This window comes from Anarhichas minor, unplaced genomic scaffold (assembly GCF_050575085.1).
Source record: "Anarhichas minor isolate MPS153535 unplaced genomic scaffold, ASM5057508v1 ptg000030l, whole genome shotgun sequence".
Lineage (NCBI taxonomy): Eukaryota > Metazoa > Chordata > Actinopteri > Perciformes > Anarhichadidae > Anarhichas > Anarhichas minor.
In genome coordinates, this window is record NW_027466476.1 from 866,781 (window position 1) to 883,570 (window position 16,790).

Below are 16,790 nucleotides of genomic sequence, written 5' to 3' on the forward strand. Positions count from 1 at the left end.
TGGAGAAAAAACAATGTTAAACACAGCACTAAGATTATATTTCTAAGACCTGTCATGTCATGGAAGATGGCAATAACAACCTAAATCAGTAAAAATCCCATAAAGTTAAGCTGAATAATACATGAAGGGAAGTATAACGGTATGCTACTCCACTACTTGGACTTTTCTGACATTTAGGGCTGGCCTCTAACACGATCAAGACAAATCCAAATTACTTTACATGCTGGAAATCACTGCAGATCGCCTTTACAGTAAATCTCCATGTGTGTTTACTGCAAACGCTAGTTACGAACCTCATGCAAAAAAAAAGAATGATTGGTATTCAGCATCCAACTAAACTTACAGCAACCATTTTTGGAACAGAGAGAAAGCTATTTTAGGGATATCTTCAAATAGCTTAGACATAATTTAAACTTATTACAGTAAATAAGTCTCCTCTGCACTGTGATCCAGTAAATAAAACAAACATTCACTGACAAATCATCACTAATTTATTTATTTCCTGCGACATAAATTCTACTCTTACTCTGTGGTTCTTGTGTTAGTGTAAATTGGGAGTCCAGATGCCATCCAATCACCCCGTAGGGAGAACCATTTGGTAGGATTGTGAGTAGAGCTTGTGCCCGCTGCTTGTCAATGACTGCAGCCTGTCGCAGGTCCTGCAGCCCCACAGTGGTGACATCCACAAGGGTGATGGTGACACTCTCTCTCAGCTCTGGGACACCATCTGCTATCACAGTCAGTGAGATGATGGCCACCGACTGTCCCTCTGAAAATGTTACCTACAGATATGAAAACACATATTAACTTGATTGCAGAAATTTGTTATGTTACACTATAATTTTGTCATTGTTCATTTTGTTAAGCACTTCATTTTCTAATATGTTGTCAATACAGTAATGTCTGAATTATGACAGGAGGGCAAGGTTTACTCACCACTCCTGAAGTGGGGTAAATGTCTGCCAGACTGCCATTGGCAGCCCAGTGAACGGTCAGTCTGCCAAAAGTCCCTCTTTTCCTCTCCATACTGAGAGAAATCTGATTATTTTGCTCCAACTCCTCTACCTCCACGGATAGAGAATTCTGCAGAGAGGTAATGACAGTATATTTCCATATTCCAATAGCTTGTGGTAATGCTTAATATGCCATTTAAATGATGCTAATATGGTGTAAGTACATTGAGGTTTAACAAAATGGCTGTAATTAAATTACTACTTATAATAGTGGACAAATGCACATGTCTGTCTAAAGTCTGTGTTTATCTGTTTACCTGAGCAAAGCCGATGACTCCGTGGGCATCGTCATTGGTTGGGACAATGACAGTCACCTGACCGCCAAATCCAATCTCAGCCCCGCCCTTTGGATTCTTCAGACTGACCTGGAAGTACTCCTGCTCCTCAGGGATGTCATCATCTATGATGTTCACTGCTATCTCTAGCTCGCTGTCACCTGGTGCAAAGTGCAACTCCCCGAAACTGAATGTGAGGAATGAAAGAAAACGCAAAATGATTTATTGAATTTTCAGGATTCGCTTTTCTGGGTAAGAAACTGGCATTTCTGTGAAACAATTTGGGTACCTGGGTATGAAATCAGACTGATTGGAGACAGAAGTGAATTCATAAACAGTGGAGCTGTTCTCCTCAGTAGAAGCCAAGAGGGTCTTGTTGGTGTTGAGGGATGGGACCACGAGAGAGAAGAAGCTAATGGCTGGAGGGGCCCTCAGGATCATGGCAAGCAGGTTGACGTCAGATCTCCAGGAGTAGAGTGACGAGCCATTCCTTCCAGCTAGCAAGACATAAGCTATGAGGAAGAAAACTATTTCATTAGGTTGTCTGGCCAATTGATAAAAGTACAAACACAACAAAATAATACAAATAAAAAAGCTAGTTTTACAAACAAACAAAATAGTTCATGACATGTGTGCTTACTGATGCCAGAAGAAGAAGTGAAGGGGTGTATAGAGGTGAGGCCTGGATGAGGAATGGACTGATAAAGCTGTGGTGAAGACTGCCCTGAGCTCCATTGTAATACCACACAGGATGGAGAAGGACCTAGAGAAGGATACAGGAATGCACTGAAAAACACATTGAATTATGTTCTTTCATGCTAGAATAGCATGTTTATGTAAAGTAAGGGCTGGTTTGACTGACACACCCAAGACTGACAAATTACAACCTCTCAGTCCCTCTGTGGCTCTGCTCTGCTCCACACTAAGGCCTTTCCCGTAAACCCACAACAGGTCCGAACCAGGAAAATTCACCACTTTTGCAGACTCAGAGGGATTATGTCTCGTCAAAATATACAGAGCGTAGTATAAATATATGATCTGGCCGACATTGCAAATTTTGTCATCAAACAGACAACAGAACAAGGCTGTTTTGTCTGAAACAGTTTCTGTGTGCCTTCTAAAGTATCACTGATTTGTTTGTACTATCCTAACCAACATCTAACCACTGCAAAATCCACTAGAAAGTACACTTAAGAGTAGAACCACAGAAAATAGTATCTCATTATTGCAAAAACACAACTATTTTCTAAGAATACCATAGACTAAGTGCACTTGTCTCCAATTTTAGGCCACTTTTAAATATGTAATCTCGGCACCATAGCCTTTGAAAAAACATACAAAAACAAACAAACACAACTCATCTAATTAACTGTACTAATATTGTCTGACACATCAGTTAGCTGATAACATAATTCTTTAATATTATGTGACTTCAAAGCAAGACGGGTCACCTTCAATAACAACCAACAGGAGAGTGTCCTCTGCTCTGGTGTTGATTGTCTCCACGTGAATGGCTCTGCCAGTGAGTAGGAGAGGCTGTGGATTCTGAAATCTCCCACTGGTCCATTGAAGCAGGAGGCAGCTGACAGCCTGTCTGTCTATGCACACTAACAGGTAGGGAACAGCGGCACGAGTGAATGGAGTTACACTGAGGATGTTCTCCTCGAAGTCAAGAGTCTGGAGGAGGGCGAAGGAGCCTCCCGCCCATACAAAGATCTGTGGCATGAAACAAACAAAATAACAAAACATTTGAGTACAGTCGTATGAGGCTTGATTGACATTTCTCCAATGAGAAGTCTTAACCTGCTTTTAATGATCTTGACATAAATGAAAACAATTAAAAATGTGTCCAAAGAGTGGCACACTCAGCCTCACCTGGCTTGATGCTATTAGATAATCTCTGCCTTCAGTGGAGAAGTGTTTCACATCCAGAGTTTCAACTGCTAAGGTTTGTTCCTAAAAAAATCAGATTGCCTCAAATCATTTGAAAATGATACAAGACAACACTACAGTGTTAAAGTAACATACAAAAACTTGATGTTAATGACTTAACATGTTTGGATTTGTACTTACCAATGTGATATTGAGGTCCATTTGCAATTTGAAGATGCTGAGGTTGGCAGCAGGGTAAAAAGGAGGACCACTATGTGTAATTCCAATGTAGGTGGAGCCATTCACTGCAAACCCCACACAAGAGCTTGGGTCCTGAATCCTAATAGACTGTAATGACCGAGAGAGAGAGAGAGAGAGAGAGAGAGAGAGAGAGAGAGAGAGAGAGAGAGAGAGAGATTTTTATGCTCACAATGTAATTCGCCGTAAATTAGCTTGGGGCTCACTGTTAATCGAGTTCCTCCTGGATTTTACTCTTGAGTATACAGTATGTGTTTACAGTAGGTTCATCATGTGCTTTTTGAGAGACAGTACTGTTGTTAGCCTACCTCTACTGGCACAAAAACCCCCTGCCACCGATAAAGAGTGGCCAAGGTGTGGGAGAATCCAACAATGGGCCTCCTATCCAGCCTCATGGCCAGGATGGAAGGCCCTTCAGGAAGGGAGCACCAAGAAGAGGTGGGGTTGTCCTCAAAGCTCTGGTACACACCCATCACTGGGAGGTGACCCTCTAGAAGAAAAAAATAATTAAAAAAGGAATCACATTTGCATTGTTTACTGGAAGGAAATGGGGATTAAAGGAACAACAGAAGAAAGGAGGGACATTCGTAGGTGTTCAGGAAGTTGGGGTGACTTTTAACTAAGGCATTTATTTGTCTCACTAGAGGCAGTAGCTGTGTCCGATTGCATCTCCCATTCCACACTGACAGATGACTCCAGACCATTACTGCGAGACACGGTGAGGAAGACTGCTATGCCACCTTCATCAGCAACCACTTCTGTGTTAGTTCTGTACAGAAAACACACGTAGAATAAGACCACACAAACATAGTTTTGCATGAGGTTTTGCATGTTTGTGTGTGCCCTTTTGATTTGTACACATTTCACAGCTACGCATATAAATAGCATTGTATACTGCAAGTGTTTATGATATTCCAAGTTTCCGATTCTTTAGTACATCTGTATTGAGACCTGTTGATAGTAGGTCCAATGCGGAACAAGCCAGAGGGAGCTACGTTCTCCAAGACGGTGATGAGAGTTTTGAGTTGGTCACCCATCCGTGCACCTCCTGTTGGGCTGGACAAGGTCACTGTGAAGGTTTCATTCACTTCAGGCTCAGCATCCAGTACTGCCCATATCTCCAGCATCTGAAATACAATAGAATATCCATGTTTTCTCATGTATGTGTTTGACTGCTGTTAGCCACTAAAAATCTACTTTCCCTCACCTTAAATCTGGCTCCATCCTCAAGCACCACAAACCCTTGTGCTGGCATCAAATCACCCTCTGCTAGACTGCCGTTGGCATCAGTAATGGTAAACTGAACAGTAACGGTACCAAATGTTCCTTTCTCAGGGTTCCTAATCACGTAAAGCGTTGCCACACTCTCACTCAGCCCAGACACAGATGTGGGCTCCCTCAATAAGAAATGCTCGCTGGTGTTAAATGAAATGACACCATGTCCATCGTCGCTGGCCAGGATATTCACGGTGGCTATAAGAAAACAGAAACATGTAGTTTAGGAATATAATACAACAGTAACTAAATTGGAGATTCTATTCTCCAACACCATATGATACAGTTTTCACTTTTTGTTATACGGCGTTTCAGTTCCTTTGACAGACAGGACCCAAAGGAAATGGATAGGTATGGTACACATTCTTGAATCATTGTGTATGATTTATTGTTCCATTGTAATGAATTGAATGCAGTCAAAAGGTGTTCTAATGTAACCTGATGTGATGTAAATAACAGATAGAGTAGAGGCCTCCACTCAGTCTGTTGTTTCGTATACCAGGTACCTTTATTGATTTTTTTCCTCTATGAGCCCAAATGGGCAATTCTTCCAAGTGTCCTCCAATATAAAAGCATCTCTTAAACATTAAAACAACGGAGTACAACAATTGATGATACAAGACCTTTTTTTTTTATCTCACACATTGTTAGATCTCTATTACATTCTGACCATGAATTTCACATGGTTTATTTTAACTGAATATGTACTGGAAGGGCATGTTTCACTGTCTTATGCTGTTTTACTCAGGAATTTCTTCAGAAGTTCTATTGTATTCTATTCTGCCCTCATATCTACCTGTGGTATTGGTTCCCAGCTCCAGCCCAGGGGAAGGCTCAGACAGGATGAGCTGGAATCTCTCAGCTCCCTCTGGAATGGCGTCATCGATGATCTGCACTTCTACAAACTTATGCCTTTCGCCATCAACAAAATGGAGCATCTGTGTAGATAGAGGGGGTTTTGTTTAAAAACTTCATGCTGATACTTGTCTGTGACGACTCTCAGCCATACAGTTCAGTGGAGTGGCCAAGTCAGGGGCAACTGGACTTGCTTAAGAAACTTGAAAACCTTTTGGCTGTCATCAAATCTCATCATCTTCGAGTCCTTTTGGATGAAAACCAAAATGACCCCTCTGGATATTCATGCTACTGCTAGTACCATATGATGTACTGTGTAAGTATGTATGTGTGGATGTGTGATTTTGTGAGTAACGTTTGAATGCTAAGTATGGCTGACCGTTTCACTGGTGTTGTAGTCCAGTCCCTGTTGAGCTTCTAGGTTCTGAGCATAGAAGAAGAGAGAGACATTTCCATGTGTCCCCTTGCTCCTGTAAGCCACTAGAGTCAGTACTCCTATTGTTTCATTCGCTTCAAACCTGGAAACCAGAACATATTCGCATAAGAAACACAATTAGAGCATGTACAAATCAACATAAGAAATGTGTTATTTGTGGGTGCATTTCTTACATAGTGTTTGTCCATTCAATGACTCCCCTAATTCCATCATTAGCAGCAATGCTAACCTCTGCCACCAAACCCTGGGTGTCTGAGGAAATAACAATAAGAAAACATATGATGACCTTAATGCTGTAGATTGTTTATTGTGACTTCAGGGCTGTAACTGCAGCACAAGCACAAACAGAAAGATATGCAAGAGGAAACTGGAGAGAATCGAACTTCCGTCATGGCACATTTGAGCAAAGGATTACAGCTAAGAAGCATCTCTTGTAAGTGGCTTGGGAGGCTGATCAGCAAAGGCTTTTGGGTGGACTGATTTATGACCCCCTGAATAGTCTGCTCCCAGTCACTTTATGGCCAAGATACTGGGAGGCCAGCTACGGGTTTAGTTTGGTGTTCTCTTTCTTCACCCCAAAGTGCTACTCGGCTCCCACCAAATCCCCAGGCTTTCTCAATCATAGAAAACATCAATCTCCCCATCCAAGCCACATAATGACTGCTGCCAAAAGAGCGGCCGTGTGTTTACTGTGTGTCTCCACGCAGAAGTACGATAGTATTCTGGGAGCCTGCTACTGTGTCTGTAGTATTCTGTCTACTCATCACTTTCTAAAGTTACTCATTCATAAATTAAGCAGTGGTTTGTGACTATGCAAAAGCAGTAGCAGTAACTCCCAAGCTTTTCCATGGTGCATCTTGACAGTCAACTACAATGGTGTCGTTTAATGTACCATACAGGAGTGTTGTACATCAAACTACATGACACTTTAAGCTTGAGAACACATGAATGTATATTTTACCTGGCAATTTGCAATACACAACTTCTACTCATCAAACAGAGAAAATGATGAGAAATTGTAAAGAGGAAAGAAGAGGAGAGATTTCATAAACACAGCCTATAAAAAAATTAAAATGAATAAAGTAGAACAAAAAAAAGAAACAATGACATGAATTAACAAATGATTTTACATGTTATTTCACACTATAATAGCACAACTGTCTACGATGACCAAAGGTGATAGAACACATTTAGTAACAATAGATCAGCTCTACGCTGCTAAATTTATTCATACCTAATTTGGGAACAGTGGCAAGAGTTGTGATGAGTACTGCTGATGTTATGTTGACCAAGAAGAACTCCTGCACCTCAGGAATGTTGTCCTAATAAAAAAATGTTAAAATAAAAGCTTTTAAATTCCAGATTCAAACAAATCCACATCACGGAAGTAGAGCTTGCGGAGAACAAATGACAGAAAGGAAGAAAGCCAAGGTTTACCTCCAGTATGATGACAGGGATGGCGACAGAAGTCTGTCCATCCTGAAGGATTACAGACCCAGTACCAGAGATGAAGTCTTGTCCTGGGTCAGCGAGAGAACCCTCGACCTGGGACATGTCTTGTAGAGAACCTCTTATAACCTCATAGGTGATATTCACTGCTCCTGTACACAAACATTTAGGTATGATATCAGTTACAATGTAAAGAATGGAATTAATGAATTAAAAGGGAACCCATTCATTTAGTAGAAGTTTTTGTGTTGACACTTGGCCCACTAACCTGAGGCTCCAAACTCTCTATTGACGTAGATGTTTATAGTTCTGTCCCGTTCCTCTGTGGTCACCCTAAGGGATGACGGGGCGAGAGTCAGCAGCCCATAGGGCTCATCGCTGGTGGCCACAGTAAGCACCGCCTCACTACCCTGGACATCCAGGGTAGCATGACCTGTCACCACAACACCTGTGTGGAAGTCAGGGGAACGTTAATCTGTGTATGACTGACTCGGGTTATTTTGCAGTTTCATGCCCGATTATCGATCACAAAGATACAAGGAGCAGATGCCTTACCAAACGTTTGTATGTTGGACAAGGAAACTTTGTATTCATCTTTGTTCTCTGGTGTGGCATCATCAAGAAGCTGCAGGACTATGGTGTCATTTAGTTCTCCCTGTAGGAGACACACCCCAAATACATAATTACTGCTGGAGACAACAAATTACAGCTGTACTCGCTATACTGTGCAATAAATAAGTTGATAAGATGTTCGATGATCTCCATCTAGTATTTACCTCAGTGAAAAAAAGTGTGCCTGAGGTTTGGGTGAAGGTCCGGTGTACAAGGGGCCCTTGTACATTCCAGTCGACAGTGACATTACCCAGACCTGGAGCTGTTCTCAACACTAATAAGGACAGCCTTTCACCTGTAATATGAAATATAAGTTCAAATATAGGTTTGTCTTCTGATGTGAACTGTTTTCTTATGCTGTAGATGACAGTGGAGGCAACTCACGGCGCCTAATCGTATGGATTATGCTCAGGGAGACTTCAATCACTCATGCATACATAATTTAAGACAACGACAGACAACCACAGAACCCACCTGTTGCTACATACTACCATTACTATGAGTGCATTCCCTTACCTTTGCACTCATACATAATTAGCATCTAGCAATTAGCAATCTAGTGACAGGGACAGTGTAAAGGGTTTGGAATGTAAAGTATGTGGGTGATAATGTGCTTGGACATACAGACTGAATATCGAAAAGTGCTCGGAAATCATCAAAAATAGCTACCCACCTTCTCTGGTGATGACAGAGCGCGAGGCTGGATGAAATCCTACGATCCCAGCCACATTATCGTTAGCCAGTATCACTATGGTTACAGTGTCGGAGTTGGGCAGGATCCGACTTCCTCCCTCCGTATTAACAAGACCAATCATGAGGCACTCATTGTCCTCTGGCTCAATATCATCTCTGATTAAAATCTCTATTGTCTTCTTCAGATCACCTGCAGGCAGAGAGGATAAAGTAAAGACATGCCGTTTTGTAGGATTTATTCTGAGAAGATGTTGGCTTTGAAACTATTTTTTAATCGAAAATTATAAAAATAAATACTATTGCTGATCAGTGAGTGATCCACATACCATCAAAGACCAGAATCCCTCCAGTAGCAGTGAAGTCAGCATCTGGTGTGCCCTTTCCTCCAACAAACCTCCACTCTACGGTGACAGTGCCCAGATTCCCTCCTCTCCTCTCTATAACCAGGGGCACCACAACCATTGGCTCTTCTCGAACCTCTAGATAGAGCCCCTCATTAGTGGTGTTGGGACTGAGGCTGTATATCAAAAATACGCCAAACGCATCTCCATTCATCCCTATAGTGACCACAGCTTTGTCTGGCTGGCCAATCGAGGGCAGGTTCTTCTGCGCCACAGTCAGATTCATCAGCTCTACCTGAAAACAATACAAGGTAAAACATTAAATGTGTTATAAAGAATGCATGTAATATAACTTAAACCCTAGATAACACAGGGGTTTTACCTTTAAGATCTGTATGGAGAAGCTCTCATCCATTTCAGGAAATGTATCAGTCAAGATTGGGACTGTGAGGTTGGCGACCCCTGATCCATCATCCATGAAGGCCCTTTGAGCTGTTACAGGGGTGTAATCACTTCCTGCCACAGCCTGGGCACTGAACAGGACAGCAGCTGCAGTGATGTTTTTTACATATGTCATAACCTGAGATTCAGAGGTCAGCTGGTCAACCCCTGAAGACACCCAAGTGCAGGATGGTGAGGTCACCCCTGAGGACAGAGAGAAGGCCTGGCAGGCACGCTCTCTCAGACAGGCAGCAGCACATGCAGCCAAGGGGTCTCTCTGACCAGTGATGTTAACTGTCCTCAGAGGGGCAGTGGATGGAACACCTGGTTTTGGGAGGTCATAGTACATGAGCAGATTCTGGCCATCAGCCTGAGCCAAGCCAACAATGTCCATCTCAGAAGTGCTGTACACGATCTCCAAGCGACCAAAGTGACCGCCTCTGGAATAAAGGCAATGGGGATGATGGGGAAAAGACAGCACACAGGAAGAGGTGAGTACATAAAAAACCTCAAATAAGACCATTATTAGAGAAGAAAACCATAATATTAAAGTACCTCCTGCGGACAGTAATATTGGCTCTATAAACTCCCTCTAGTGGCTCCTGAAGGCGGTAAACAGTCTGTTCAAAGTACACTGTCCCATAGGGATTGTCATTGTCAGGCACTATTATATTAACTGATGTATCGGCTCCGAGGCTTCCTCCATTACTTGTACCAATAAGCTCCACCTTAATTATCTAGAAAAGACAGAAGGGGATTAATAAACATTGCAACTAAAATTATGGAAAATACTTCAAAGGCTGTCACATAATTCACACTGTCAGCTTCTTGCCTCAGTGATTTCAGGTACATCGTCAGCTAAAATCTCCACCCGGAGCATCTTCATGGTCTCTCCAGGAGCAAATGTAATCTCTCCCGATGTAGGTTGGATGTCCCCCACTGCTAGTTTACCATTGACAGTGGCCTGCCATTGGACTACCACTGTGCCAATCGTACCAGCATTACGGACTATGGGCAACTTGACCTCCATGGAATTAGACCCTGGTTCCTCTATGGTAACTGGAACGGCTTGGAAGACTACATAGAAATAAAATCAAGAACATTTAGAAAGCGTCAAAATAAGATGAAAAGAACAAATCCTGGATAATGTCTACTAACCAAAGGCACCAAAAGGGTCATCAGAAGGCAGTATGGTGATGATGGCACGCGTGAGCTCCCCCAGGAGAGCTCCACCGGTGGTCTGGTTGATCAGCTCGATGAGAAAGGTCTCTTCTAGCTCAGGGACCACATCGTTGATGACATAGATGGGTACAGATTTACTGGACTCCCCCTCTAGGAGGACCACATCGGTGGAGGCTACACTGTAGTCTTCACCTATAGGATTACACACATGCACATGCATATGGCCATGGCCTGCCTGCTCACACACAAATCACAGAGAGAAATATTTAAATCCATACCCAACACTTACTGACTCTGGCGGTCAAAGGCACTGCTCGGAACTTGACAGATACGTCGGCAAAAATCCCCCCAACACGTGTAACATTTATTATGGGCCCAACGTAGTGCTCAGCTACACTGACGGCAGAAGCTGACAGCTGGAGGATTCCATAAGCATCGTCGCTGGCCTCCACTATCACCTGGGCAACAATGTCAGTCCTGAGGCCCAGCGAAGGAGAATTGGAAACTGGAAGGAACAGTAAGAAGATATTTCATCAGTTTAGTATGGTATGATTGAAGTATCATTATATCTTAAATATGTGGGGGTGTCAGTATCTTACTGAGCCTCTCCTGCTCTCCTTTGATGAGTTGAACACTGATCAACTTCACAAACACAGACTCATCTCTTTCTGGATCCTCATCGTCCAGTACTCGGATGGTGATGTTTGCTTCACTCTGATTGGCCAAGAACACAACAGAATCCAGGAGGGGAACAAAATCCCGCCCCTCAGTTGCTCGGCCCACCCCAGGGGTTCTGTAAGGTTCCGGATCTGCCTCATTCAGTGTGCCATACGTTACTCGCACCTAGACATATTAAAAATGGAAAATGTCATATTATTTATTACATCCACTACATGAGGGCATCCGTCATTCTGGTATTTATTTAACAAAAGCCAAATAAACAGAATCACAGATGGCTTTATTTCATAAATTCTATACTTCCTATTAAGTTTAAAAACCTTCTATAAAAGGACACACCTGACCCATCAGGCCCCTCTGTCGCAGGATGGTGAGGGAGACAGTTGAGTCAGCTTCAGAAAGTCTGACAGACCTTGTTACGTTAGCGAATACAAAAACACCGTAAGGATCGTCGTTGGCGAGCACAGTCAGAGTAGCAGATGTCTGGACACCCAGACGACCATTGGTGACGTTAACCAAGGACACGTTGAAAGTCTTGTCCAACTCAGAGATCTCATCCTGGGCCACGTTGATGATGATGTTCTCCGATGTCTGACCTACACCAAAGGTGATGTTCCCAAACCTGCTGAGTAGCTCCCCCTCAGAACTCGGGTCAGCCTCCCAGTACACAGTTACATTGGAGAGGTCGCCAAAGGCCCGATCCACCTAGGACAGAACAAAAAGAAAATATTAGCACGATGACGAACATCAATACTTAACCCTACACTGTATTTTAAAAAAGCGTGACTGAGAGCAGTAAAAATAAATCGTGACTTGTTCATGCAAATATAAGGAAACACGTATCTCTGGGCACTTCCTAATTTTACACTAATATGACACTGACCTGCAGGACCACAGAGCTGCGTCCATCTTCAGGCTCTGTCCCATTAACAGACAGGGATTCAGGACTGAACTGAAACACTCCATGGGCATCATCCGAAGCAGCGATGGTCACTGTGATGCGGGACGCAGCTCCCAAGCTGGCTACACACAAAATACCAAATATAACCATGTGTTGCTTTTTTAGTGAGCCACTCTGGTTGCATTTTTAAGAGTATCAGTATGAAGTAGATGAAAAGAACCCTATGGGAAGGAACGTAAACGTGACGATCATCTTTTAATCCAACAAGCCAGTGATTTTAATAAAAATAGCCCAATAATAATACACACCTTCTTACCACCAAATAAAGTGATGTTATGGTCAAGAGAATCAGACTGAAATGGCAGTCATATTTCAGAATAGGGGACAGCAGCCCATTTTAGTGTAAAACACTGGGGCCTCTGACTATTATGTCAACCACTTACCCCTGCTGCCTGTGAAAGGCTATTTGTTTTTCCCACATCCTGTCTCCTTGGGTACTTTTCACAGGGGTCACAGTACAATGTAAATACCACACACACACACACACACACACACACACACACACACACACACACACACACACACACACACACACACACACACACACACACACACACACACACACACACACACACACACACACACACACACACACACACACACACACACACACACACACACACACACACACACACACACACACACACACACACACCTATGCTTGTATATGCACTCAAGACTGAGCTTTCAGAGGAGAGTCCAAATCTTTTTTTACAATTCTATCCAACCAGGAAAAAATATTATTCTGAAAGAAAGACAAGAGTACTTGTAATTTGTAAAGACATAAAATGGCCATAATTCAAAAATAGGTATCAGTTCAAAATACGTTTGTCAGCAGCAGCAGCAGCAGCAGCAGCAGCAGCATGTCACTTGATCCCCAACAGAACTTGACTTTGAGATATGCAACTTAGGGAGCGAGAAATTATGTGGGTGTGAAGGAATAGAGACAAGAGGCAGTTTGGGGAGAGAAGGAGGGGTGTACTTACCATGGTGGTGATAGGATGGAAGAAGGAAGTCAGAGTCACTCTCCCCACTACCACTTCCTTCACTACGCAGAAACTGATCCACTGATGGATCACACACGAGGATCAAGCAAGTGTCACACACGGTTAGAATCACACCGGAGGAGTAGAGTAGAGTAGCGATCGAATGGCAAATGGGAAGGAAGGTAGGTAGGTAGTCATGTAAGTAGGTGGGTGGAGGGAAGCACACAGGAGCGCAGCACACAAAACACACAAAACAGAAGGACACATTACAGGGTCGGTTCAGTTCTAATTAAGATAGGTAAAGAATGAAAAAAACGTTGTAAAAACCTGTGGAAATTAGTTCTAAGGCTCAAAATACAGCAACATGTGACTCAAACTAATGAGAAGTTCCGTCATGATAGTGGGATCAAATTCCTCACCTCCTCCATCAGCATTGTAGAGCTCCACTCTAAAAATCTTGTCCAGCTCAGGGACAGGATTGTCTATGATGGTCACAGTGATGAACTTTAACCTCTCCCCTGGAAGAAAGTCCAGCATGCCCTCTGAGTCCTGCCAGATGAGTACAGAGAAAGAGGTAACCAGGGAAGCAGGCAAAATGTATTCTCTCACCATCTGCTTATTAGTTTATCTATCATCAACGTGTATATGCATCCGTAAGATAAAAGACCTTAGTAGAAACAAACCTCGTAGTCTTCAGGGCTGGATGCTGTGAATGGGGTTGTCCTGTATCCAACCATCAGCCTTCCCAAAAGGCCTTGGGCCCTGGCCACTAGCAGACGGATTTGTCCATCTTCCTCGTTAACAGCTATGTGGGCAGGTTCTAATGCTGGAGGGATCAATCCCTCTCCTGGAGGGATGGGCTGAAACTGCAGCAGGCCTGGATTAGGGAAGGGTGTGTGTTTTTGTGTTATAGTTATGTTTAGAGGAGAAGGACAGAGGGGAGAATATAATGAGTAGGAGGGCAGAGGTAGTGGGGGAGGAATAATGCACATGAGAGGGAGAAAGAGAGGGCGAAAATTGTCATTCTTTTTAGCTGACCCATTACGCCACGTGTCACAACATAATCCTATAAATACACAACACTTATTGCTAAAACTTGAAACGTTGAAACAACAACAGTGACGTTTTTTTGGGCATGTGAATGAATACCATAGGGGTGGTCACTAGCTGTGACAGTGACAGTGTTAGCAGAGTTATTTGGGTCAATGCTTGCACCACTGGTGGGGGTGGAGCCACGCTTCCCATCACCGGACTCTGCTGACACCAACGTAATCTGAAAGGATTCTGCCAGTTCTGGGAGGTTATCATCCAACACCAACAGGTTCAATACCTAACAGAAAAATGTGCATAAATTAGTTTTATTTTCTAGTCCAGGCTGCACCCTTGAAAAAAGTGTCTATATTTCAGTAGCCAACGTAAAAGCTTGATCATCCACTGACACCTGTTAACTGATTGAATTACCAAACAAACAAACCACTAGGTGGAGCTGGTTGTCTAAAACATCTGCATTTGTGAGAGCATAAAATCCTGTTGTTAAACTGGACATATACGTAGTATTTATTTGAAATGAGTATGTTGATGTGTAAATACAGTGCACACAAGGTACATCACACTTGTTTTTAACCACTGAGTGTCTGCGCTGGATAGATAGAGATAGATAGTTACTTTATTAATCACGCAAGGGGAAATTGTTTTCGCTACAGCAGCATTTATAGATACAGGTAAAGCAATACAAATAACAGAGCTTCTAAAAATAACAGTTATGCACAATATATACAATAAAATATAATAATATTAAATTAACTAAATAAACAATAGTGCAAACTCAGAGGGGTTTTCCCCAGCTCGTGTAAGATCACATTAATACAGGTCCAACTGTTGAGTCACTCTCACTCTCACACACACACACACGCACACACACACACACACACAATACACACCTCAGAGCGCTGTCCAGGCATGAAAAGCACAGCTCCAGTGGCATTAACAAAATCTTGATGGGCTGGCGTCTCACTGTCCAAGCTATCCAGTTGTGTAACGCTGTAGTTGACGTAAACGTGGTCCAGAGATCCCCGCATACGCTCAATCACACAAGAGACAGTGGAGCCCTCCTCAGTGGTCTGTAAGGACAAACAACGGAATACAAATTGTGAACCGTATACTGAATGAATACTGAATGCTTAAATGAGCTAGTCTTACAAACTATGTAGATAATTCCAGCACAGTAATAATCTGATTTAGACGGGAAGCACCTGATAGCCCACATGCCTCTACATCTACAGTAGTTGTCCACAAAGGATCAAGGATGTAAAGAAGATCCCCTAGTTCTGATGGAATGCCATCCCCGGCCCTGACACCTGTTGTGCTGATGGCAGCGAGGAACTAGATCTCCCATCTCCAGTGCTGGAACTCCTTATCCACTTCTACAGGAATGCCCTGACTGGCAGACCTTCTGCAGCCCAACCAGCTGTCGCTCTACCTGAGAGGGGTCAACATGAGAGCCAACCCAACTTAAAATTGAAAGCATGCTCTCCCTGCAGCCATGCATGGAGACTGATGAAATATGCAACAGGACAGGGACTGACAAACCAATGGGTTTACATTACACGTGTTTCTATGCATAGACAAAACTGAGTCATGATATTAACAAATGCTACTGTAATAGTGGTCACGTAGACTGTAGTTTATTCAAAGGATTATTAATTCCTTTGATTACCAGTCTGGTTTACATTTACATTACATACAAAATGTCGTAAATGCAGTGTTCACAAGGTGCTTATAGATGCTCAATGCAGCAAACAATTGTCCAACAAATGCCACTGGCTAAATATTGTGCACTTACATCAGGAATGCAGGCACCAGTGAATCCAAAAAGCCCATTGGCATTGTCACTCTTCATGACTCGCAGAGTAGCAGTAGGCCTGGGGAAAGGGAGGCGTGCTCCACCGTGAACTGCTACCAACTGTAGATAGAAAACCTCCTCTCCCTCCTCCTCATTGTCATCCCTGGCCTCCACCACAAACGACTTCTGCCTCTCCTCCTGCCAGTACCGTAGGTAACCTGAGATGTTACGCAGGTCTGTTTTAGCAGGCTGGGTGTGAAGCTCGTGAATGTGGCTGCGGTTCAGCTTTGTGCTGTACAAGCGAACATCCTGGAGAAGGCCTGTGTATCGCTGTTCGCCCTCTGGATCCGACCCTATAAACACCGAGGCAGGTCCTGGAGTAAAAAGACACAGAAAAAAACATGAACATGAAATATTTCATAGAAAAAATGTCCAAAAATATTTAATGTTCAAGCTGTATAAATGGTTGGATAAACAAGTAATACAAATCACTATCACTGTCTCAAGCACAATGTACAGGATATGACAAGATGCTGAAATTTCTTTTAAATTCAATAGATTAATGTGGTGCTTGGTCACAAGCTGCCATCAAACATCAACACTCACACCCACAGATATCAT

At 43.0% G+C, this 16,790-nt stretch overlaps 1 protein-coding gene across 1 annotated transcript in view; it reads right to left on the reverse strand.

The window, feature by feature from the left end:
* adgrv1 (adhesion G protein-coupled receptor V1) overlaps nucleotides 1-16,790 on the reverse strand; it is a 94,742-nt gene that overhangs the window by 60,659 nt on the left and 17,293 nt on the right. Inside the window, exons 21-56 of the mRNA XM_076104334.1 lie at nucleotides 16,170-16,543; nucleotides 15,268-15,447; nucleotides 14,477-14,657; nucleotides 14,011-14,204; nucleotides 13,747-13,867; nucleotides 13,324-13,408; nucleotides 12,264-12,399; nucleotides 11,720-12,085; nucleotides 11,302-11,545; nucleotides 10,992-11,207; nucleotides 10,679-10,894; nucleotides 10,353-10,597; nucleotides 10,076-10,257; nucleotides 9,462-9,960; nucleotides 9,065-9,374; nucleotides 8,719-8,928; nucleotides 8,210-8,340; nucleotides 7,989-8,088; nucleotides 7,702-7,881; nucleotides 7,422-7,585; nucleotides 7,219-7,306; nucleotides 6,158-6,236; nucleotides 5,928-6,066; nucleotides 5,490-5,631; nucleotides 4,626-4,891; nucleotides 4,370-4,545; nucleotides 4,060-4,187; nucleotides 3,727-3,908; nucleotides 3,362-3,508; nucleotides 3,164-3,244; nucleotides 2,740-3,004; nucleotides 1,929-2,051; nucleotides 1,578-1,800; nucleotides 1,271-1,475; nucleotides 937-1,083; nucleotides 527-782 (exon numbers count right to left, since the gene is read on the reverse strand). Of these exons, the coding sequence (XP_075960449.1) occupies nucleotides 527-782; nucleotides 937-1,083; nucleotides 1,271-1,475; nucleotides 1,578-1,800; nucleotides 1,929-2,051; nucleotides 2,740-3,004; nucleotides 3,164-3,244; nucleotides 3,362-3,508; nucleotides 3,727-3,908; nucleotides 4,060-4,187; nucleotides 4,370-4,545; nucleotides 4,626-4,891; nucleotides 5,490-5,631; nucleotides 5,928-6,066; nucleotides 6,158-6,236; nucleotides 7,219-7,306; nucleotides 7,422-7,585; nucleotides 7,702-7,881; nucleotides 7,989-8,088; nucleotides 8,210-8,340; nucleotides 8,719-8,928; nucleotides 9,065-9,374; nucleotides 9,462-9,960; nucleotides 10,076-10,257; nucleotides 10,353-10,597; nucleotides 10,679-10,894; nucleotides 10,992-11,207; nucleotides 11,302-11,545; nucleotides 11,720-12,085; nucleotides 12,264-12,399; nucleotides 13,324-13,408; nucleotides 13,747-13,867; nucleotides 14,011-14,204; nucleotides 14,477-14,657; nucleotides 15,268-15,447; nucleotides 16,170-16,543 (6,981 nt within the window). The remainder of the gene's footprint in view (nucleotides 1-526; nucleotides 783-936; nucleotides 1,084-1,270; nucleotides 1,476-1,577; nucleotides 1,801-1,928; nucleotides 2,052-2,739; nucleotides 3,005-3,163; nucleotides 3,245-3,361; nucleotides 3,509-3,726; nucleotides 3,909-4,059; nucleotides 4,188-4,369; nucleotides 4,546-4,625; nucleotides 4,892-5,489; nucleotides 5,632-5,927; nucleotides 6,067-6,157; nucleotides 6,237-7,218; nucleotides 7,307-7,421; nucleotides 7,586-7,701; nucleotides 7,882-7,988; nucleotides 8,089-8,209; nucleotides 8,341-8,718; nucleotides 8,929-9,064; nucleotides 9,375-9,461; nucleotides 9,961-10,075; nucleotides 10,258-10,352; nucleotides 10,598-10,678; nucleotides 10,895-10,991; nucleotides 11,208-11,301; nucleotides 11,546-11,719; nucleotides 12,086-12,263; nucleotides 12,400-13,323; nucleotides 13,409-13,746; nucleotides 13,868-14,010; nucleotides 14,205-14,476; nucleotides 14,658-15,267; nucleotides 15,448-16,169; nucleotides 16,544-16,790) is intronic.